This window comes from Leucoraja erinacea, chromosome 5 (assembly GCF_028641065.1).
Source record: "Leucoraja erinacea ecotype New England chromosome 5, Leri_hhj_1, whole genome shotgun sequence".
NCBI lineage: Eukaryota > Metazoa > Chordata > Chondrichthyes > Rajiformes > Rajidae > Leucoraja > Leucoraja erinaceus.
In genome coordinates, this window is record NC_073381.1 from 90,266,711 (window position 1) to 90,291,030 (window position 24,320).

At 47.3% G+C, this 24,320-nt stretch overlaps 1 protein-coding gene across 2 annotated transcripts; it reads right to left on the reverse strand.

Moving 5' to 3' along the window:
- Positions 1 to 18,280, reverse strand: LOC129697541 (coiled-coil domain-containing protein 177). Of its 2 annotated transcripts, none has more exons than XM_055636199.1 (3): positions 17,889 to 18,280; positions 13,674 to 14,241; positions 1 to 7,007 (listed from the first exon to the last, which is right to left on the reverse strand). In XM_055636199.1, exons 1-3 carry the CDS (start codon positions 17,944 to 17,946, stop codon positions 6,056 to 6,058), a joined length of 1,578 nt encoding a protein of 525 aa, XP_055492174.1. In that variant the 5' UTR covers positions 17,947 to 18,280; the 3' UTR covers positions 1 to 6,055. The 2 variants fall into 2 exon arrangements, with proteins under 2 accessions (XP_055492174.1, XP_055492172.1); XM_055636197.1 differs by having other exon boundaries at positions 17,540 to 18,280.
- Between the last annotated feature and the right edge of the window lie 6,040 nt (positions 18,281 to 24,320).

Consider the following 24,320-nt stretch of genomic DNA (forward strand, 5'->3'; position numbering starts at 1 on the left):
CAACATAACATGAAGAAAACGCGACTGAAGTCCCCGTGGTCTGCAAGTGGCAAGTCAGGTCTACAAGTTCTCTGTAGCATACCGTATATAAAACACATGATCTTACATTCAGAACACGATTAGGTTCAAATTCTAATCTGTTTTAGTAAACTGCATCTGACTTAGCGTGACAAAGTGCCACCTTGAAAAAACTAAAAAAAGATTGTTAAATTAGCCATCCCACATGACTAAGTATTCCAATATTTCCACTTGTCACAAAAGCACCGACACCTTTGAAAGTGTTTGACTGAAATTCTTAAAACTGAAGTGCAATATCATCGAGGCAAATGCAGCAGCTATTGGCATGCTACAAGGACTCACAAATATGTCGCAAGTAACAGTTCACAAGGAGACACTGGGGAGTAGAGATGCAGGGATTTGAAGCAACAAGCAATGTATTGTAGGAACACAGCTGGTCGAGCAGCATCTCCGGGTGGAAACGGATGGGTGACGTCTCGGGACCAGTGCATGGTTTTGAGCCAAATCCGTGACCGTTCTGAAGAAGGGTGTTGACCTGAAACATCGCCTATCAATTCTTCAGAGATGCTGCCTGACCTGCTGAGTTACCCCAGCACATTGTGGAGTCACATGCGCGTCTGCCTGGGCCAGAGACGCACAAGTGTTGTGAAAACTCTTCACCTGCAAGTCTCAGGAAGTGTGTTGATAAGCAGCAGGAATAGCCGCACACACCAGTAACAGTGCCCACAGTGTCCCCACAGTGAGGTGCTGTGTCATCCATCGCCAGCAACGAACTGTCAACAGACAAGCTTGCACATAGGAACAGAATTCTTCGCTCTGTTACCAAGCCACTCAGGTGCTCCATTGCTTTTACTAGTGCCAGGGGAACACGTACTTGGCTGTGGATTTTCCTACAAACGACATGCTAGATCACAGCTCCGGTAAGTCATGGTCAGTTGAGCTCAGAGAACAGCAGTGCCACAGAACAGCTATTTGACTATATGCAAAAACTATACACTGATTGATTAATATTCACAAGATTATCAACGTCACACAACACATCCAGCAAAACAACATGCAACACAGGAAGTCCATACAATCCAACCCTCCACCTAACATCACCGCACACAAAACTGCTGTGAGACAAAATAAAAGCTATACAGGTGTGTTTTCAGGTAGTTGGTCAGCTTCCAAGCCCTTGGCTGATGTCACGAAGAGGTAATGGCGAAAGAGAGGAAGTCGATAAAGCAGAGAAGAACCCCAGCTTGGTTTCACTGCCACAGGAGTGTGGCTTGTGGCTGCACCATGGATGGTTTTGTGGTCTCACAGCCTGGCAAGTTGGCGATCTGAGCCACGTTAGGACGAGGTACTGAGCTGAAACTAGGTGTGTGCCTACAGGAAGAACGGTGAGGCCATCAGCAACAATTGCCACAGTCACTGTAAAGTTCCCATCAGTAATCCGGAGATCTGTTTTCCAGGGTGATCTGGTTGACCTCTCTGCGTGGTGGTGCTACTGTTGGTAATTGATTTATATGATACAGTGGGAGCTCCCATCCTTGACGTGTAGACTTGTCACGAATGCCACAAATACTGGGATAAATACCCTGGCAGGCAAAAACTTGCAGACCCTACAAAGTTGCTGTTTAACTAATTCAAATTAAAGCAAAGAATAAAAGAGTGAAGCCAGTTGAAAACTGGTTACCTATTCCTGCGAGTATTTGTTTTATCTTAATGGATTTACCTTTGTTCTTAACTTTGGCGCAGCCCATCCACCCATTGTACCGAGTGGGTACTTTAGTTTCACAGCCATACAAACATGGCCTACATTTAAGAATCTAACAGCATTTTTGTGTGTCAGGCATACCCTCCAGCATCCTTCTTCCACAGTACACAAAGGGACAAATTCTGAAGACGTTACATTGCAAAAGTCAGAAAAACAAAGGTTTTTTTAAATGCCAGAGACCCAACACTATTTTGTGTCTTACACTAGGTGTATTTTTAAAGGTAGAGGCCGGTACATCCTTGATCGATGAGGGTGTCAAAGGTTCCAGGGAGAAGGCAGGAGGATTGTGTTGAGAGGGAAACGGCCGAGCGTTCTTGGTGCTTGGTGGGTCATTGGTCCACAGGCAGCCGTGATGATGCTGAACAGTCTGATAATCATGGCTGAGCAGCAGGGTGCATCCACTCATGGCTACAGCAGAGGACACTGTGTTTATGCTGGACCTCAGCCTTCTGTCTGTGGAGGCCAAGGCATTGGGTATTTCTCACAGTGTTGCGAGTCTGTGGAATTCTCTGCCTCAGAGGGCGGTGGAGGCCGGTTCTCTGGATACTTTCAAGAGAGAGCTAGATAGGGCTCTTAAAGATAGCGGAGTCAGGGGATATGGAGAGAAGTCAGGAACGGGGTACTGATTGTGGATGATCAGCCATGATCACATTGAATGGCGGTGCTGGCTCGAAGGGCTGAATGGCTATTGTCTATTGTCCATTGAGATTAACAGGTTCTTGATGAGTAAGGGCATCAAGTAAAAGGGAAGTTGAGAGAATGGGGTTGAGAGGGAAAGATAGATTAGCCATGATTGAATGGCGGAGGAGACAATGGGCTGAATGGCCTAATTCAGCTCCTACAATTTATGAACTTATACAAGTGTGCTGGATCTCTGAAATTCTCTGTCACACGAGGCTGTGGAAGCCAAGTTGCTAAATACGATTCAAAGGGACAGGAGAGATTTCCACACATCAAGTCATTAAAGGATGTGGAGAGATGGCAGGAATATGACCTAGGCCATGATGAGCTGACCCGTGTGAGGCAGTGGCAGGTGACCAACTCGTGGTCCTGGTTTCCAATGTTTCTAGGAGCCACATCTCAATGAACGCAAGTATCAAGGACGGGCTTCATCACCTTCTGTGTGCCAACACAGCCATTAGTTGACAGTGCGTTTGATGACCAAGATGTCAAATCCAACAGAGAGCTCATCATCTCCCCGACAGCAGTAATCCCTGCCCTCCTTTGTGCCTGCAACAGGACTATCTGTACAAGTCACTTCATAGCACCAACACCACCTCAGCAAATTCATCCACTTGCCCGATAGGTTAAGCAAATGAATGTCATCCTCCTCCACCAGCCAAACCCCTCCACCGTCGATGTCACAATTATACTCAGTGACTTCTGTTGGGCTCAGTCCACATAACTTGCATGCCTGAAACCAGACCCTCGAAACAGACACTGTAACCCAATCTTCATTGTAGTGTTTAGTTTCGAGCTACAGGGGAGACACAGGCCCTTCGGCCCACCGGGTCCACACTGACCAGCGATCCTCGCACACTAACACTATCCTACGCACACTAGGGACAATTTACAACTATACCAAGCCAATTAACCTACAAACATGGATTTTTTTGGAGGGTGGAAGGAAGCCGGTGATCCCAGAGAAAACGCACGCAGGTCACGGGGAGAACGTACAAACTCCGTACAGACAGCACTTGTGGTCAGGATCGAACCCGGGTCTCTGGCGCTGTAAGGCAGCTACTCTACTACTGCGCCACCATGCTGCCACAGTGTGTGTGTTTGTGTGTGTGTGTGTGTGTGTGTGCACATGTGTGTGTGCGCATGTATATGTCTAAGTTCGTATATGCACACAAGCTTGTGGGAGATGTGGCAGAGAGGCAATCAAGAGAGGCAGTAGTGTGTAGATTTTCCAAAGATGTTAATGGCAAAGACTGGAGCTCATTGCTTTAAGGTCGGAGGGGTAAGGTTTAAAGGAGATGTTTGGGCAATGTTTTTTTTACACAGAGAGTGTTGAAGGGCCTGGCACACACTGCCAGGGATGGTGGTGAGGGTGGGGTGGTGGTGTTCAAGAGAAATTTGAGGATATGGATTATATGCAGACAGATATGGGTTGATCTTAACATCATTCCTCGGAGTACATATCTCGGAGGATTTGTCCTGGTCCCTCAACACCTCCAAGCTGATCAAAAAGGCACAGCAGCGCCTTTACTTCCTGAGGAGGCTCAAGAAAGCCCACCTGTCCCCCCGGATCCTGACCAACTTTTACCGTTGTACCATAGAGAGTATCCTGACCACCTGCTTCATGGTATGGTACAGCAGCTGCACTGCTGCGGACAGGAAGGCACTACAACGGGTGGTGAAAACCGCGCAGCACATGATCGGTGCCCCGCTCCCTGCCATGGATGCCCTCCACCGAAAACGGTGGCTGAGACGGGCTGGGAAGATCATCAAAGACCCCTCACACCCCAACCATGGACTGTTTGCCCTCCTCCCATCAGGGAGGCGGTACAGGAGCCTCAGGTCACGTACTAGTAGGATGAGGAACACCTTCTACAATAACACAATCACATTGCTGAACTCGGAGTCCTGCCGATAGATTTCTCCCGGCCCTCCGTCCCCACTGTTTAATTATTCTGTATTTTTTGATTATTCTGTATCTTCTCTCTTTCTATTTATTTCATTTCTTTATGCACAACTACTACGGACTGACGCAAAACTGCATTTCGTTGTACTCATACTTGTATTTGTGCGATGACATTAAAGTTGAATTCAATTGAATGTTCAGCACAGACATTGTGGGAGTAAGGGCCTGTTTCTGTGCTGTACTGTTCTATGTTCAGCACAGGTGTGGGGATGGGGACAGGGGAAAACACAAGAATAGAGGAGGGTCTGTGCCAGGATGTACATCACCGTGGAAAAATTCAGTTCTTCCACGATCAGACTCAGACGCTTCTTTACAATAGGTGCAGGAGTAGGCAACTCAGCCTTCGAGCCAGCACCGCCATTCAATGTGATCATGGCTGATCATCCCTAATCAGTACCCCGTTCCTGCCTTCTCCCCTAATCCCCTGACTCCGCTATCTTTAAGAGCTCTATCAAGCTCTCTCTTGAAAGCATCCAGAGAACCTGCCTCCACCGCCCTTTGAGGCAGAGAATTCCACAGACTCACAACTCTCTGTGAGAAAAGTGTTTCCTCATCTCCGTTCTAAATGCCTTACCCCTTATTCTTAAACTGTGGCCTCTGGTTCTGGACTCCCCCAACACCGAGAACATGTTTCCTGCCTCTAGTGTGTCCAAACCCTTAATAATCTTATATGTTTCAATAAGATCTCCTCTCATCCTTCTAAACTCCAGAGTATAAAAGCCCAGCCGCTTCATTCTCTCAGCATATGACAGTTCCGCCATCCCGGGAATTAACCTTGTAAACCTACGCTGCACTCCCTCAATAGCAAGAATGTCCTTCCTAAAATTAGGGGACCAAAACTGCACACAATACTCCAGGTGTGGTCTCACTAGGGCTCTGTAGAACTGCACAAGGACCTCTTTGCTCCTATACTCAACTCCTCTTGTTATGAAGGCCAACATGTCATTCGTTTTCTTCACTGCCTGCTGTACCTGCATGCTTACCTTCCCTGATGCACACACACCACGGCCAGTGACCAACCTTTGCACAAGGGAAGTTCACACAAGCATTGGGTAAGTGGGGCGGTGGCGGGTGGGGGGTATGGGGGGGATGGGTGTAATGGCAAAATGGAAGTTTCCCAGAGAGAAGAAGATGGCTTTCAGCATTCACTCTGTCCAGAGCACATCCTTTGATAGGAGACTATCTCAGGAGGTCCACCACTACATCAATATGGGTTAAATAATATGATAATGAATAGCTCAAAGCTCACAGCTTTCACATTATCCTACCTGATAAGCACACCGGACTTATTCTGTGGACACGGTACCCAATCATTCTCAAGTAAAAAACATCTAACAAGCACATTCCTCAAATGACAAAGGGACCGATGTTCTCGCTAGCATCACAACACTCATGTATAAACGTGGTTACGAAAATGCTTCAGGGATTCTTACTTAACTATCATCTTGCAACACCCCGGGATTCATGGTACGCATCTTGCAGCGGATCCCCGGGGTATGAGTAATTCGTGAGAAAGTTGATTTCCCCCAAGGACCACCATGAACCAAAGCATGCGTGGGTGGGCAAATGCCTGGTCTAAATGTAAGAAAACTATTCTTCCCAATCCACGAATCAAACGTTCCTCAACATTAGTGTGTAATAGTTTTCACCAAGCTCGCCCAGAGCTCAGCTTCCATCGCCATCTGGTCAAAGGAGCGGCTGTTGATGTGCTCCCTCACTCGCTCCCGCATCTGGAAGGCTGCCCTGGCAGCCTGACGAGACTCTTCAATGATGGTTTCCTTCACCTTCAGAATCTCCTGGCTTCTCCTGTCTTTCCTCTCGATGGTTGCTTTCATCGCCTGCCGGTACTCTTCTTCCTCTTCCTCCACTTTCTTTTTGATCTGCTGGTGGATTCTCTCCTTTTCTGATCTGCTCCGCTGTGTCTGCAGGACTTTGCTCTGCACCCGCTTCAGCAGAGTCTTCTGGGCCTGCTCAATCTTCAGGTCGGAGATTTCGGCCAACGCTTCCTTGCGCTCTTTCTGCTCCTGCTCTAGTTTATCGGCCTTTAGTTTGGCTTGGAGGATTTGGTTCTCTTCCCGAATGACCTTTTCCTTCAGTGATCTCTTCCTTTCTTCCACCAGCTGCCTGTGGTTTTCCTTGAATGTTAGAAGCTTCCTCTCCAGTGACATCCTGACCATGAGCTCCTCAGTTTTGGTCAGGGTGTCGATCTCGTTCTTCAGGATGGTGTGTCTCAGCTTCTCGTGCTCATTCTCCGTCTTGATCCTGTTCTGGTTGCTCATTTCTTTCAGCAGCCGTTTCTGGGCAGCATTTGACAGCTTAGCCTGCGACACCTGTACTTCTTGCTCCTTGGTGTCCTGCTTGACAGCTTCGCTTTGTTTCTGCAATTGCTTCTGCTGAGATTTACGGATCTCCGCTTCACATTTGGCCTGATCTAGTTTTTCCTTCTTCTTCAATTTCTGATTCTCAGCTAACATTCTCCACTTGTTCTCTTTCCAAATCACATCCTGTTCCCGTAGTTCAGCCATCTGCTTTACGTCGTGCTGTATCTTGGAATGTCGAGTTTCTTGCTCTTTTTTCCACCTGTGAATACATGGGAACCGTTTTACTAAAAGACTCTTTCTGCACTCATTTTAGTTTGGTTTAGAGATATAGCATGGACACAATCAGAGGGATCTAGGAGTACAGGTCATGGTTCCTAGAAGGTTGAGTCGCAGGTAGATAAGGTGGTCAAAAAGGCTCTGAACTTTGGCCTTCATCAGTCAGAGTATTGAGTAGACGTTGGGAGGTCATGTTGCAGTTGTATAAGACGTTGGTGAACCCGCATTTAGAATATTGTGTTCAGTTCTGAGCACCGTGTTCTAGGAAAGATATTGTCAAGCTTAGGGTTCAGAAAAGATTTACAAGGATGTTGCCAGGACTAGAGGGTGTGAGCTATAGGGAGAGGTTGAGTGGACTGGGTCTCTTTTCCATGGAGCGCAGGAAGATAAGGGGAGGTCTTATAGAGGTGTACAAAATCATGAGAGGAATAGTTTGGGTAGATGCGCAGAGTCTTTTGCCCAGAGTAGGGGAATCGACCAGAGGACATAGGTTCAAGGTGAAGGGGAAAAGATTGAATAGGAATCTGAGGGATAACTAAGTAGGAAGCAAAGTAGGAATGGAAGTGGCCAATTGATAGGCAGCAACAGTAAAATAATGAATAGATAACATGTAGGAAGGAACTGCAGATGCTGGTTTACACTGCAGATAGACACAAGAAGCTGGTAACTCATGCGGGACAGGCAGTATCTCTGGAGAGAAGGAATGGGTGAAGAAGGGTCTCGACCCGCAACATCACCCATTCCTTCTCTCCAGAGATGTTTACTCCAGCTTTTTATGTCTATCTTTTGCTTTAAACTAAACAAAGACTCGCTGTTTCATGTGGTCTTTCTGTGTGATTGTGACTATTTAAAACAATGAAAAGTCTTGGCTTAATGCTTCATGCGGAAGAAGTATTTTATTGACTTACAACACTCGCTCTGTACAATACAAGTTTCACCTTACAACATGAGGCTCACTCTCAAGCACTATTTTACCCATTCAATCACTAAATTCCAATCATACCATCAGCAAACTATGAATGCATTGATTGTTTGATTACTGCATTCGAAGCACAAAAAAGTGACATATTTACCAACCTCGAGTAAGCAACATAGATCCTGAGTTACATTTTAACTATCATTCCCTTTCAACTACTTGCTTCAGGCAGTCAACTATATCTACAAACAAGGAACTGGAGAAAAAAACAGTGTTGAATAACTCGGTGGATGTTTAGATTTTAGACTTTAGAGATTCAGCATGGAAACAAGCTCTTCGGCCCGCTGAGTCAGTGCTGACCAGCGAGCCCCGGACACTAGCACTATCCTACACACTAGGGACAATTTATAATTTTTCCCGAAGCCATTAACCTACACACTTGCACGTCTTTGGTGCGTGGGACAAAACGGGAGCACCCGGAGAAAGCCCACACGGTCACAGGGAGAACGTACAAACTCCATACAGGCAGCAACCGTGGTCAGGATCGAACCCATGTCTCTGGCGCTGTAAGGCAGCAACTCTAGCGCTGTGCCGCCCTCTGCCCTTCTCTGGAGAATATGGACAGGTGATGTTTTGGGTTGCGACCCTACTTCAGGCTCTAGGCCCCTCAACATAGGAGTAATATTTCTTAAAATTGTAGTATGCGGCCCTTCGGTCCATCAAATCTGTGCTGGTACACAGAGTGATCCAACCCCCACTGATTTCTCCTGGAACAAATTATCTCTGTATTCCCAGGAATTCTCTCCAGATTTCCCCACTCAATACACTCCAGGGCATTTCACGCCACCACCTTGAAATACTTTGCGATGTGGGAGGAAACTGGAGTATCTGGGGGAAGCCCAAGTAGCCATGAGGGAAGGAGCAAACTCCACATGGAGATCGCTGGAGGATGGGATGGAAGCTGTGAGGAAGCAGCTCTTCCAGCTGTGCCGATGTGCTGCTCATCCAGCCTGCTTGAGAAATAGCTTTTAAATGGGCACTGTAACCTAACCTATTTTAACTCATCAATACTGAGTCATCTATACTTTTTCTCCAGAGATGCTGTCTGACTCGCTGAGTTACACCAGCTTTTTGTGTCTATCTTCTGTTTAAACCAGCATCTGCAGTTCCTTCCAGTGCATGTTTTCTGTGGTGAGTTAATTGTAGTAGAGTAAAGTTTTATGGATATTGGTGTTTCTTTCCTTATTCAGCCTCTACTGAATATACAATTCGATAGAACCTATTGTGCAGAGAGAGAGAGATAGAGGGTGGTGAAGAAGAGGGAAAGGAAGAGGTGAGGGGAAATTGTGGGAAGGAGGAAGGAGAGAGGGAGGAGGAAGGAGAGAGCGAGAGGGAGGGAGAGAGGGAGGGTAGACCACATAACCCACTGAGTCCCGGCTGCCTTTTTGTAAAGAAATCCCAGCGCATTCCTCTGGAGTTCTGTAAATAATTTGACTTCAAATGTTTATCCATCTCACTTTAAACACTCTCTTTAACCTTCTTCATGCCAGCACTTTCCAGGTCATGAAGGCCTAAAAAAAGGCCTTCAATTTTCTCCCCACATCTTGCCTGCCAGCACCTGCCCATTATTTAGAATATGTTAACAAAGTAAAGCCAGCCTTTTTAGTCATCAAAAAGGTGCAGCTGTTAGAAATCTGAAATACAGTCAAAACATGCAGTACTCAGCGGGTCAGGCTGCATCTATGAAGAGTTAAAATAGAGTTAATGTTCCAGCCTAATAATCTTACATTAGAACTTGGAAAAGTTTTAAAACGAGCACATTTTAAGCATTGGACGGCATTGGGCCTGTACTAGCTGGAGTTTAGAAGAATGAGGGGGGAACCTCATTGAAATGTACCGAATAGTGAAAGGCTTGGATAGAGTGGATGTAGCGAGGATGTGTCCACCGGTGGAATTGCCATAGCCTCAGAATTAAAGGATGTTCCTTTAGGAAGGCGAGGAGGAGGAATTTCTTTAGTCAGAGGGTGATGAATCTGTGGAATTCTTTGCCACAGAAGGCTGTGGAGACCGTCAATTGGATGTTTTTAAGACAGAGATATATAGATTCTTGATTAGTGTGGGTGTCAGGGGTTATGGGGAGAAGGCAGGAGAATGGGGTTAGGAGGGAGAGATAGAGCAGCCATGATTGAATTGCAGAGTAACTTAATGGGCCGGATTCTGCTCCTATCACTTATGACTTGGGACAAGTTGTGGAGAGGTGGTAGGGACTCTGGAAAGCTAGCAAATGAAAACTGTGGTACCTTCATTGAAATTGGATGGAAATACAGCAGGGATCTCCTGTGATCCTGATGTCCACTCGCTGGAAACGTTAGAATTGATTACTGAGATAATAGGGGAACATTTGGAAAGACATAATTTCATTAAGCAGTCAGTATGGTATCAGGAAAGGCTATGTATCAGCTTATTTATCAGTTTATGATTGAAGACATTAGAATTTCCAGTAGCCGCAGAGAAATCTGTACAGATTCAATCTCCTGCCCGGACATCAAATTTTCTAAATCTTCACATCAAAACATTCACATTAAAGTTATGAATAAAATGTATTCTATCAAAATATCAGATCCTTTTCATTTAAGTCGTTAAAATATTAATTATATTATTGTGTCAATTAATCAATTGAATTACCATGATCTAATGTTCATTCCTTCACAAGACTATAATTCTTTAAAGGTTTTCTGCACGTATGGAAAGATCTAATTTTAAATATTTTCCCCATAATTCAGTCCAGCTGGACAAAAAATGGAAGATTTGTATACACTGCACACTGCATCTGTTTGTGTTGTTGTTTTCAGATTTTCATAAAATGAAGAACCTAGAACAATGCAGCACAGGTGCAAGGTGAAACTAATCTCCTCTGCCTGCACCTTATCCATATCCCTCTTTTCCCCGCATATCCATATGAATATCTAAAATCTCTCAAATGTCGCTATTGTATCTGCCTCTACTACCACCCCTGACAGCATATATCAGGCACTCACCACCCTCTGTGTCAAAAACCTTGCCTCACACATCTCCTTTAAACTTTGCCCTTCTCACTATAAAGCGGTGCCCCCTAGTCTTTGACATTCCCACTCTGGAGAAAAGGATTCTAACTGTCTACCCAATCTATGCCTCTCACAGTTATATACTTCTATCAGGGGGAACATAATCTTCGCGAAACATCTCCTCCCTAGAACTAACTTTAACTGATCTCATACCAATATGAAGACAACATGTTTTTCAGGACTGTTTGATTCTATTTTGATTCTAACTACAGCCAGTCTATGTGGTTCTGATGCAGTGATGTGGTTGAGGCTCACCAAAGCCGACCCAGTAAGAGTTGCGAGGTTAAAATGCGCTAATTGCAGCTCTGTGGCTCCATTAGATACTCTGCTGGATCACTAATGATGATTCTAGTTCAGATTCCTCTTTTAATCGGATTATGCACCTTGGTGTACGTGCAAGGCAGTGTTTACATGTGCCAGACGCCACAATGCACAAAGAGAGGGAGAAAGAATATATCTTGTTTCAGTTGCACAGTCAGTCAGCAGCACCTGTGCACCTCAAATACACAAAGCAGTCATTAGTCAGTGCCAGGGCTCCTATTGGAGAGGAGAAGGCATTCAATCCATCTGGCCCACACACCTCAGTCCTCCTCACAATAACTTCATCTCAATGGCTTTTGAATAATGCCAGACTCTCTTGCTTTTGCCATCTTACCCAAAACATGTTTAAAAGGAGTCATTGTTCAAACTGGTTGCCAGCATTGGCCTTTGCCCAAGTAACTAGGATCTAGCCCCCTTAGTTCCAGTCGCACCTTCATTGATTTTTTAAAATGCAGTCATTCGGTGTGTACATGTTTGAACTGAAAACAAAATGCCGAAACACAAACCAGGCAGCATTTGTGCAGAGGGGAAAATAGTTTTATCATTAGCACTCTGAAATGAAAATGGTCCTGACATGCCTGCTGCTTTTAAGGTGACGGGGGGAAGGATTTAAATAGGAACCTGAGGGGAAACTTTTTCACATAGAGAGTGGTGGGTATGTGGAATGAGTTGCCAAAGGAGATAGTTGAGGCATGTACTATAACAACATTTAAAAGACATTTGGACAGGTACATGGATAGCATTAGTTTCGAGGGATATGGGCCAAATGCAGGCAGGTGGGATTAGTGCAGATGGGCATGTTGGTTGGCGTGGGCAAGTTGAGCCGACGGACCTGTTTTCCGCACTGTATGACTGTAAATTTCCAAGAGTTCAGCAAAATATGTTTGTGAAATCTTCAGGCATGAAAATTTTGCAATTCTTTGGGCAGGCAAGGGACGGTCTGAAAACTTGCTTTCACAAACTAACTGTAGGGCGGCGCGGTGGCACAGTGGGAAAGTTGCTGCCTTACAGCACCAGAGACCCGGGTTCAATCCCGAGTACAGGTTCCGTCCGTAGAGTTTGTACGTTCGCCCTGTGACCGCGTGGGTTTTCTCCGAGATCTTCGGTTTCCTTCCACACTCTAAAGGCATACAAGTTTAAGTTTTATCCGGTAGGTTGATTGCAGCTTCCGGTTTTTATTATAAATGTAAAATTGATCCCTACCTTTTCTGTGTGTTGTCGTTGAGAGCGGTGGGAAGGATCGCTCACCGTTGCCGTCGCGGGCTGACCAGACTCGGTGTGCTGCTGCTGCCGAAGCCGCTGTGCTGCTTGCGGAGGCTGCCGGGTCTGCGGCTGTATCCCTGAGGGAAACAATGACGGGGAATAGCTCCTGGACCTGACATCACCACCCCGCCTCTGGAACCCCACTAACACTGCACCGGGGGCAGAGTATGCGACCTCCCAGTACGTTGTCTTATTGTGGCAAACATGTGTCGCTTTGTCTTTGACTAATCGGGGGGGGGGGGGGACAATGTTTAGAATCATTAGTATTGGTGTACAGTGGCTGCAGAAACGGCAACAGGGGAAATTGGAATTAAAAGGATTACTGTGACTGCGGAATTAAAAGATCCCTGATAGGATCGCTGGTCGGTGCCTCTGTGGGCCAAAGGGTTTTTGACCGTATCTCTTAAACATGTGGAAACGATTTGTGGCCCAACACTAACTGGAATGTTGGCTGAGAAATTCGAGTTTTGTTCGATTTATTTTTAGATTTCGACATACAGTGTGGAAGCAGACTCTTCGGCTGCCTAAGCCCACCCTGACCAGTGATCCCCGTACACTAGCATTGTCCTACACATCGGGGACAATTTACAATTTTTACCGTCGACAATTAACCCACAATCTTGTACGTCTTTGGAGTGTGGGAGGAATCTGGAGCACTTGGAGAAAACCCACGCGGTCACGGGGAGAACGTACAAACTCCGTACAAACAGCATCCATAGCCAGGATCAAACCTGGGTCTCTGGTGCTGGGAGGCAGCAACTCCACCATTACGCCACCATGCCGTTGTTTGTGAAAAACAAGCCTGAAGATTTATGCCATGTACTAATTAGCAACATGGAGAGGGATCCACTGGCATACACGAGAGCAGGCACAGAAACAGGCCCTTCCACCCAAGCCGCTCACCAGAACCAGTCTGCACCAACCCCATTTATCAGCACTTGATGCCACCTGTATTTTCCCTAGACTAACAGACCTCGTGACAAATAGAGAATCCTTTTCTAACTTCTAACACCACACACTAATAGGAATTATTTGATGTGGTCACCTGCCGATACTGTTGATTAAGCCTTTCTGCCTTTCAGTCTCCTTCTTCATTTCTGCTAGTCTTTCTGCTCGCTTCAGCTTGTCCCAGAACTGCTGGGCCTTGAGGCGTAGCTCCAACCTGTCCTGCTCTTCCTGATGTTTCACCAGCATTAATGCGGCAATCTTGCGATCACGTTCAGGGATGATCACGTTGGATTCCCTCCGGATCTCACTGACCAGCTTGTCCAGTTTCCTTGCTGTGGCAGGTGACTGCCGTAAATCACCGAGATTAGTGTCCTTCCGAAAATGCCCAACCACAAAGTCCTTCGAAACTCTCCTCCTCAGGTGGGCAGATACTTTCCTGTCCTCCGGCTCCTTATTCCCTTGTCTTGATGCAGACCAGCCAGATGATGTGCTCTTATCATCTGCCAGAGGACCTCTTGAAGATCTTTCTCCTTCATGAAGAGCGTGGCTGTTAGGGAAACCTGATTCACTTGTCAATTTCTGAGCATCAAGTTTTACAAACGTTGGCATGGGTGTTCTTCTCGTTTTTTCTTCCTCAATGATGCGCTCTCTCTCTTCTCTGCACTCTGTAAATTTGAAAGGTAAATCACATTAGCGTCAATCTGACCAGATAAGCTGGCCAGTTTTGTGCAGACTTAAAGCACATTTCATGAGCGAAACAATTCTCACCCCGTCGCTGGAGAAAAACAAATCTCCTCAGGACGATGTGAAAAAACGTTTCTTGTTTACATGGCATGCTGCACGGGTTTTCTTAGTTGCTTCAAAATACGTGCAACGTTAACTCACTATTGTAAACCCAACTGTCCAGTATGCCTCTTACACACACAGTGAAATTCTTTTGGCATATTTACACAACCATTGTTGGCGCCATTATTCAATATGTAGATGATTTCTTTTATAGGAAAACAAATCATCAGTATAGGAACGGGCCTTTCAGCCCACAATGTCTGTGCTGAACATGATGCCAAGTCCTACCTGCCTGTAAGTGACCCTTATCCCTTCATTCCCTGCGAATCTATGTGCTTATCTAAAAGTCTCTTAAATGCCACTATTGTATCTGCTCTACCACAGCCCAGAAATTGAAGGTATTTGTTGAGAACATAAATTTGTCAAATGCCAGGAATAACTATACATATTTTAAGAAAAAAAAAGCTTTTCACTGTATCTATAAAAAACTGACAATAATTCACGCGACAATATTAAACTAATCCATAGTCAGGATGGAACCGGGTCTCCGGCACTTTAAGGCAGCAACTATACCACTATACTGGAAGTTGGACAATTTTATACTGGACAATTTTTACATTTAACAAGCCAATTAACCTACAAACCTGTACGTTTTTGGAATGTGGGAGGAAACCGAAGATCTCGGAGAAAACCCACGCAGGTCACGGGGAGAACGTACAAACTCCGTACAGACAGCGCCAGTGGTCAGGATGAAACCCAGGTCTCCGGCGCTGCATTTTGCTGTAAGGCAGCAACTGTACCGCTGCGCCACCATGCTGCCCTGTTAACATGTCGGTGCTGACTTTCTCCAGACTGAGAAGTTTCGCCACAATCTCTGCTATCAGGGTGAGGGCGGCCTGCACACGTGAACAAGAGCGTTTCCGAGTCCCCTTCAAGTCATGCATCATTTTAAATTAGAAATAAACTGCAATTATTTTTCATCCCTGGGTCAATATTCTAATCAACAGCACTGTTGGAGAACTTGTACCACACAGCCTGCAATGTTTAAAACTGCCAGCTCCCCAGCACCTCCCACAACCATCCTCGCAGGGTCAGCAATAAATGCTCCCCTTGACGAGGGACATCCTCATCCTGCCCCAACAATAAACCTACATCAGCACTCATATGGGGGAGAAAGTCTGGATCACAACAACTCACTGCACAAAACTGTTGCCTCATATTACTTTTGATTCTTTTGCAAATCACCTGAAACATATGTTCTCTGTTTCGCATACTGCTCGCTATTGGAGAAACATGGAACTGCAACAAGATGTGGGTGAATGCACAAAGGGACACATTGTGCTGGAGTAACTCAGCGGGTCAGGCAGCATCTCTGGAGAACATGGATAGGTGACGTTTTGGGTGGGAACCCTTCTTCAATCTCATAAAGAGTGGAAACAGGCCCATCGGCCCACCACGCCGACTAATATTCACATGTACACTAGTTCCATCCTACACTATAGGGTCAACTTACAAAAAAGTCTCAACACAAAACATCACAAATCCATGTTCTCCAGAGTGTTGCCTGACCCACTGAGTTACTCCAGCACTTTGTGTCCTTTTGCTTGCTGTTGGAACCAGATTTCACTTTGCTCAATCCACAGTTCTTCAGGATCTTGAACACTTTATATTTAAATATAACACTTGAATATTTTCCTTTAAACTTCTCTGCTCCACGGACAACAAGCTTTGTACCTCCCACCTGTTCAAACACCCAAAACACCTCAAGCTTGATCATCGACATGACAGAATTACATTTTGTGTGTAATGTGAATATGTTAGTTTGTGTTCAAGATGGCTGTCGGAAGGGAGAGTGGACGCTGGCGCGCTTTAGCTGCTGCTGCTCTCTCTTCACATTGTGTTTTTGATTTTTTGTCTTTGGAGCAAATTCTGTCTTTAATTTGTGTATTGGTGATGTCCTTATTATTTATTTTACTTCGACTATATGTTTTTTTTCTCTTGTTAATTTTCTGTAAGGTGTCCATGAGACTTTGAAAGGCGCCCGCAAATAAAATTTATTATTATTATTATTAGAACTGTCATCTCACTGAAGAGCTTATACAAAGCCACAAGAGCAAAGCCCACTCACTTTCTAAACCACCAAACAACATTATAGTGACAACTCGAGCAGCAACGGCTGGAAATGCCAGTTACTTGGTTCCTAAAAACAGCGACTATTGTACAAAGCAGACAGACCCCTCTCTCCTTCAAATATGAACTGAAACATTTGACAAATTCTCTTTGGTCATAAGTGATAGGAGCAGAATTCAGCCATTCGGTCCATCAAGTCTACTGCACCATTCAATCATGGCTGATCTATCGTTCCATCTCAACCCCATTCTCCTGCCTTCTTGCCATAACCTCTGACACACATACTAATCAAGAATCTATCTATCTCTGCCATGAAACTATCAATTGACCTGGCCTCCACAGCCGGCTGTGGCAAATAATTCCACAGATTCACCACCTTCTGACTAAAGAAATTCCTCCTCATGTCCTTCCTAAAATATCATCCTTTAATTCTGAAGCTGTGACCTGTGGGTCCTAGACTCTCCCACTCGTGGAAACATCCTCTCCACATCCACTCTATCCACAGGCCTTTCACTATTCTGTACATTTCAATGAGGTCCCCCTCATCCTTCTAAACTCCAGTCACACCTCCTGCCACGAGCCCCGCCCCAGATATTACTCTGCCCTTTACCCTTGCCCCTTCCCTCCCACAGCATTGCCCCAACCCTTCACCAGACCCCCCTCACTGGCCCCGCCCCGAAATGGCCACGCCCACCGTTGAGGCCGCCCCCTCAGACCACGCCCCTCAAGCCACTCTCTAGCCCCGCCTCCGTCATTAACCCCCTCACTGGGCCCGCCCATCGTATCCCGCCCATCGTTGTCACGCCCCTCACTGGTCCCGCCCCCCTCACAAACCCCCCCCGTCGTTAACCCCCGCCTCTCACTGGTCACGCCATCTCACTAGCCACACCCCGTCATTAACCCCGCCTCCACTGACCCCTCACACCACTCCCCCCCTCATTAGCCCCGCCCCTCCCTTCACTAGCCCGCCCCCCACCTGACCCCCCGCACCCTACCCTTCACATTAGCCCCCCCCCCCTTCACTACCCCCCCCCCCCCCCCCCTCACCTCTCAGCCACCTGCGGCGCTCGCGCTCGTGCTGACGGCAGCGTCGCTGGAGGCTGCGCGGCGGCTCGCGCGGGAATTCCCGCGCCCAGTCGGCGGGCGCGCGCGGCAGCAGTTGGATGGGGCGGCGGCCGCAGCGCGCGCACGCTCGGAGTGAGCGCGGGCTCGTCAGCACGTAGCGGCCGCGCGCCGCCCGCGGGCTCTCCAGGTTGCCGAGGTGGACGATCTGCGGCAACGGCGGCCCCCGTGGATCGGCCCCGGCCTCGGCCTGCATCGCCCCAGCGGACCCCGCTCCGGTAAGGACAGCTGGCCGAAGGGAAGGGGGAGGTGGCGGATTATGTGGGTAACTTGCCGCTGTTCTCCCGGCCGCCCGGACGCCGGCGGCGGCGGCGACGCTCTCCGGTGACCATGGGCGACGGGCAGCTGTTAGACAACGAGCCACCGAGCGGGGCCAAGGGCGGCGGCAGTCCCGACCCGTCCGCGGACTCCCACTGCAGCGCCACCGAGCGGACCGGAGCACTCCCCCGGCAGCGCCACCTAGCGGACCGGAGCACTCGCTCCCTGCAGCGCCACCTAGCGACCCAGAGCACTCGCTCCCTGCAGCGCCACCAAGCGACCCGGAACACCCCCCCCCCCCCCCCCCCCCCCGGTCTTTCCCACAAGAGGATCTGCTGCCATCCAATGGTTCAATTGTGTTTTATTTGTCATATATGCTCCAGCACAGTGACATTCTTTTTGCATACATGAGTATGAGTATTCTAGAGAGTATAAACCAAGTCTATCCAGTCTATGAAGAAAGACTGGATAGACTTGGTTTATACTCTCTAGAATTTAGAACTGAGAGAGGGATCTTATCCTTACAAAATTCTTAGGGGTTGGACAGGCTAGATGCCCGGAGATTGTTCCCGATGTTAGGGAAGTCCAGGACAAGGGGTCACAGCTTAAGGATAAAGGGGAAATCCTTTAAAAACCGAGATGAGAAGAACTTTTTTTCACGCAGAGAGTGGTGAATCTCTGGAACTCTCTGCCACAGAGGGTAGTTGAGGCCAGTTCATTGGCTATATTTAAAGAGGGAGTTAGATGTGGCCCTTGTGGCTAAGGGGATCAGGGGGTATGGAGAGAAGGCAGGTACGGGATACTGAGTTGGATGATCAGCCATGATCATATTGAATGGCGGTGCAGGCTGTAGGGCGACAGATAGCACAATGGGCTAAGAGTTCGGCTGGCGACCGGAAGGTAGCCGGTTCAAATCCCGCTTGGAGTGCATACTGTCGTTGTGTCCTTGGGCAAGACACTTCACCCACCTTTGCCTGTAATGGAATGTAATTACGGCGGCAGGCGCGGGCACACCGCGACGCCCTGTGTCTCCCTTTCAAGGGAGATGCTAAAAATGCATTTCGTTGTCTCTGTACTGTACACTGACAATGACAATAAATTGAATCATTTCATTTTTTTTTTTTCGAAGGGCCGAATGGCCTACTCCTGCACCTAATTTCTATGTTTCTATGTTTCTATCAGGTAGTGCAAGATGTAAAGTAGACAAAGAGAATAGAATAGAATACAACAGCTACAGAGAAAGTGCAGATTAAAAACAAATCGAGGGCCATGATGAGGCATGCGCCACCAATTACAACTTGCACTAAGTGTTGATCCCTCGATCTGTGTGGGTGGCTTGATTATGTGAATAAACATCTCAATATCAATCCATGCTCTCCATAGATGATGCCTGACCTGCTGAGTTATTCATGTATCGTCTTTGACAGCACGCAAACAATAGCTTTTCACTGGTAAACTAAACTCCTTCTCTCCATCATTGACTGACATCTAGTACAAATCTACCAACTCCCAGTTGTCTGGGCTACTCGTCCTCCCACCTTGCCTCTTGCAAAGACGCTAGCTTCTACTCCCAATTCCTCGGTCTCCACCACATGCCTCCCGGATCGCCGCGTAGAAGCCCAGGTCGGCGAAGCAGCCGACAAAGACCACGGCTGGGGCCCGGATCGGCACCACGGAGGCATGAAGTGGGGCGGCGGCAGTGGTGAAGTCTCGCAACGATGGGGCCTCGGTGATGGTGAAGCCTCGCGGCGATGCCTTGCGGGTCAGTCGACGAGACCTTGCAGGACCCCCGTCTTGAAAGAGTTAATTACTATTATCAGTTGCTGTCATATTTAAGCTTTCGTGTTGTAAAAAGGCAATTGCTATTGCATTGTGGGATACTTGGCCAAATATCTTGGCATGGTTTTTTTTTTAAGAAAGTTGAATAGTTTAATCTGATAAAGAAGGGGCCAGGGGAGGACTATTAGTGCTATTGGAATGCCTTGCTTTTAGCAAAGAGTGAAAAACAACTCCATATTTGGAGGTGGCTGATGTTTCCTGCGACATTACCTCATGCAATTGATATTGAGTCTGGGGGGTATATTAATCCCGGTTTTCTGGTATTTTTTTTTGTGTTGCTGGAGAACTCGTATGTAATACTGTTGCCTCTGGGTCTCTAGAACAACACCTGTCAGACGTTAAAATTAAAGCTTTGAATGGTCTTAACTGTCTGTTTCTAAGTGAACCTTTTCAGCCTGGGGGTCTGCCGTGTGGGAGGCGGGGGGAGAACAATGGACACTAGGGGGGCAAAGGACAATGAACCCGATATGGGGGAACCATTGGGCTGGGGGGAGGGGGGGGAGGAGAAAAGGGGGAGGCGGCATGATTTGCAACTTTGTCAGCACCTTGGGTGGTCACCATTTGTACACATTGTGTATGCAAGCAAAGAATCTCACTGAGCCAAGTCACATGTGACAATAAAGCACTCCCATTCCATCTGCTCCCAAGATCAGTCTTTTCATTCTCAGATATCTGTGATGTCCCTCATTCTTTAATCAACGTCCTCCCTTTCTATCTTAGAAGAATCTCTCACCCTGTCTCCTTCAGAGTTGTACCCTTGCTGCCCCCCCAGATGCAACAAGGATGGAGTTCCCCTGGTCCTCACCTTTTACCCCACCAGCCTCCACATCCAACAGGTTATCCTCTGGTATATAACGCAATCCCACCACCAGTCGTATCTCCCCATCTCCACCCCTTTCCGCGGACCGCTCCCACCGCAACTCCATGGTTCATTCATCTCTTCCCACCCAAACCACCCTCTCCCCAGTTACTTTGCCATGCAACCGCAGGAGATGTAACATCTGTCCCTTCACCTCCTATCCTCCAAAAAGCAGTCCTTTCAGGTGAGACAGAGGTTCACGTGTACCTCCTCTAATATCCACTGCATCCGGTGTTCCCGATGCAGCCTCCTGTACATCGGTGAGACCAAGTGTAGACTTAGTGACCGTTAGCTTGGACTGTGAAGGCCTACTGGATCTCCCTGTTGTTAACCATTTTAACTCCCCTTCCCATTCCCATACTGACATTTCTGTCCTGGCGTTTCCTCTATTACCAGAGTAAGGGCATCCATACAACTGGAGGAACAGCGCCTTATAATCTGCCTGTTGTTTACAACTCAACACAATGAACATTAAGTTCTCCAATATCAAGTCATACCCATCCCCATCCCTTTCCTTTCCCCCCAGTGCATTCCTATTTATATCACTATCCCAGCCTTCCTCCCTCCCAAAAACGATCCCTCTCCTATATTCCTCCCTCCGACTTTATATTTCACCTCTTCTCTCCTTTTCACTTTCTCTGCCAATCACCCCATCGCCCACACCTGTATCCACCTATCACTTGCAAGGCTTTGTCCTGTCCCTACCACTTTTCCAGTACTCTCCCCTCCATCAGTGAAGAAGGGCCCTGACCATCACCTGTCCATTCCCTCCTGAGTTTCTCCAGCTTACTGTTTTGCTCCAAGTTCCAGCATCTCCCGTGTCTCCATTCCCTCTCTTGTCTTTCTGTCCACTTTCCCTCAATCCGCATCCCTACCACACTTGGTCATAGGAGCTCGCTTGCTTTAATGCCTCTCGCACCCCACATCTTCTCCGAAGATTCTCCCTCTGTGTCTGCTCCACTGCTGCTCTGTCCGTTGTGTTTCGCATCTGGCCGCTGAGAATCCGTCATCCGAAGGAGTTGCCACGCTGTCACCCCGAGTGCCCCTTCATTCCAGAACGAGGGGTGATCTTGCAGAGGTGTACACAATTATTTATCAGCTTTCAAGCCTTATTTTTATGATTTGAGAACATCTTGTTGTTATCACACTCATGATCAGACCTCTCTTTGAGCTAGTGGTGAATTCTCAATCTTCCAATCTACCTCATCATGGCACTTTTTTATCTGCACTTTCTCTGTAGCTGTTGCCCAATATTCTGCACTATTTTCTAATTTGCACTACCTGGATGGTATGATCTGCCTGGATAGCACGCAAAGCAACAATTTCACTATCTTGGCATCCGTGACAATAATAAACTAATGCCAATTTATTAATGCATTTCCTAATTTGCTGTTATTTCTGAGAGTTTAGTTTCCTGTGTGTCTACTTCTGTGAAGACAGACACAAAGTAATTATTTAATGCCTTTGCCATTTCCTTACTCCTCGTTATAAATTCTCCAATCTGCCTGTGTTTGGAATGTATTTTTGTCCCTATTACTCCTTCCCTGTTATATAATCTTTTGATGTGTTTCCTAGAGTGTACACAATACCGTGTGCAGTGAAACCAAGGTTTCATGGGGGTCAAGTATAAATTCTTTACCTTTTAATTCCATCTGTTGTGGACAAGTAACTTGAACGCACCAGGAATCAAATGCGACCAAAACATTGACGAAAGATGCTGTCCTAGTCTGAGACATCCCAACTGCAGACCAGCTGCGAAGTGCTGAAGAAACGGGATTAACCAAAAGACATTGTTGATGATTTATTTTCTCTACAAGGTCTGACCATCTACAAAACGGCCTTGGGTGCAGATAAACCCCTCATGGCCACATTTGGGGCAAACACAAGATTAACAACAAGGTAGACACAAAATGCTGGAGTAATTCAGCGGGACAGGCAGCATCTCCAGAGAGAAGGGATGGGTGACATTTCTGGGTCAAGACCCTTCTTCAGACTGATGTCACGGGAGTGGGCGGGACAGAGATAAAATGCAGTTGGAGACGGTAAGACAGGGAAGGGGGGAGTGGATGGAGAGATAGGGAAAGCAAGCGCTATTTGAGGTTAGAAAAGTCAGTGTTCATACCGCTGATGTGTATGAGGTGCTGTTCCTCCAATTTGCGTTGGGCCTCACTCTGCCAATGGAGGAGGACCAGGGCAGAAAGGGCAGATTGGGAACGGGAGGGAGAGTTAAACTGCTGAGCAACCGGGAAATCAGGTAGGTTAGGGTGGACTGAGCGGAAGTGTCCAGCGAAACGATCGCAGAGCCTGCGCTTGGTCTTGCCTATGTACAGAAGTTGACACCTGGAACAGCGGATGCAGTAGATGAGGTTGGAGGAGGTGCAAGTGAACCTCTGCCTCACCTGAAAAGACTGTCGGGGTTCTTTGGATGGAGCCGAGGGAGGAGATAAAGGGATAGGTGTTGCATCTCCTGCGGTTGCAGGGGAAAGTACCTGGGGAGGGGGTGGTTTGGGTGGGACAATTTGACCAGGGAGTTGCGGAGCGAACGGTCTGTGCGGGAAGCCGAAAGGGGTGGAGATGGGAAGATGTGGCCAGTAGTGGGATCCCGTTGGAGGTGGCAAAAGTGTTGGAGGATTGATTATATGCTGTATGCGATAGCTGTTGGGGTGGAAGATGAGGACAAGAGGGACTCTGTCCTTGTTGCGAATGGGGGAGGGTGAGAAAGAGTGGAGCTGCGGGATATCGAGGAGACCCAAGTGAGAGCCTCATCTATAATGGAAGAGAGGAACCCCCATTTCCTAAAGAATGAAGACATCTCTGATGATCTAGTAAGAAAATCCTCATCCTGGGAGCAGCTGCAGTGTAGAGGGAGGAATTGGGAGTAGCGGACAGAATCGTTACAGGAGGCAGGGTGGGAAGAAGTGTAGTCTAGATAGTTATGGGATTCACGAGGTTTGTAGTAGATGCCGGTCAATAATTTGTTTCCTGTGATGGAGACGGTGAGATCCAGAAACGGTATGGAGATGTCGGAGATGGTCCAAATGAATTTGAGTGCAGGATGGAAATTAGTGGTGAAGTTGATGGTCAGTGAGTTCTGCATGGAGGTAGTGCCAAAGCAGTCGTTAATGTAGCGGAGGTACAGTTCAGGGATAGGGCCAGTGTACGCCTGGAACAATGCTTGTTCGACGTACCCTACAAAGAGGCAGGCATAGTTGGTGCCCATGCTGGTGCCTATAGCTACGCCTTTGATTTGGAGGAAGTGGGAGTAGTCAAAGGAGAAGTTTTTGAGGGTAAGGATCAGCTCCTCTAGGCAAAGGAGAGTATTTGTAGACGGAAATTGGCTGGTTCTGCGGTCGAGGAAGAAACGGAGGGCATTAAGACCTTCCTGGTGGGGAATGGAGTTGTAGAGACTGGACATCCATGGTAAAGATGAGGGATTGGGGGCCTGGAAAACGGAAGTCGTTGTGGATACGAACAGCGTGTGAGGTGTCTTGGACATAGATAGGGAGGGATTGGACCACCAGGGATAGGATGGAGTCGAGGTATGTGGAAATTAATTTGGTTGGACATGAACAAGCAGAAACAATGGGTCTGCCAGGACAGTTCTGTTTGTAGATTTTGGGGAGAAGATAAAATCGAGCCGTGCGGGGCTGGGGAACGATAAGAGGGCAGAGAGCCAGAAGTAATAAAATCAGAATTGGTGTGTGATATTAAGGTCTGGTGTTTGTCTGTAGGGTCATGGTCCAAGGATAA

What these genes read in the sequence shown, in the direction of transcription:
- LOC129697541 (XM_055636197.1), bottom strand. Translation starts at nt 17,810, where the DNA reads ATGCAGGCCGAGGCCGGGGCCGATCCACGGGGGCCGCCGTTGCCGCAG. An exon ending in GCGCCGCAGGTGGCTGAGAG is followed by an intron (nt 14,242 to 17,539) that starts GTGAGGGGGGGG and finishes TCAAATTTACAG; the next exon opens with AGTGCAGAGAAGAGAGAGAG. An exon ending in TTAATCAACAGTATCGGCAG is followed by an intron (nt 7,008 to 13,673) that starts GTGACCACATCA and finishes ATGTATTCACAG; the next exon opens with GTGGAAAAAAGAGCAAGAAA.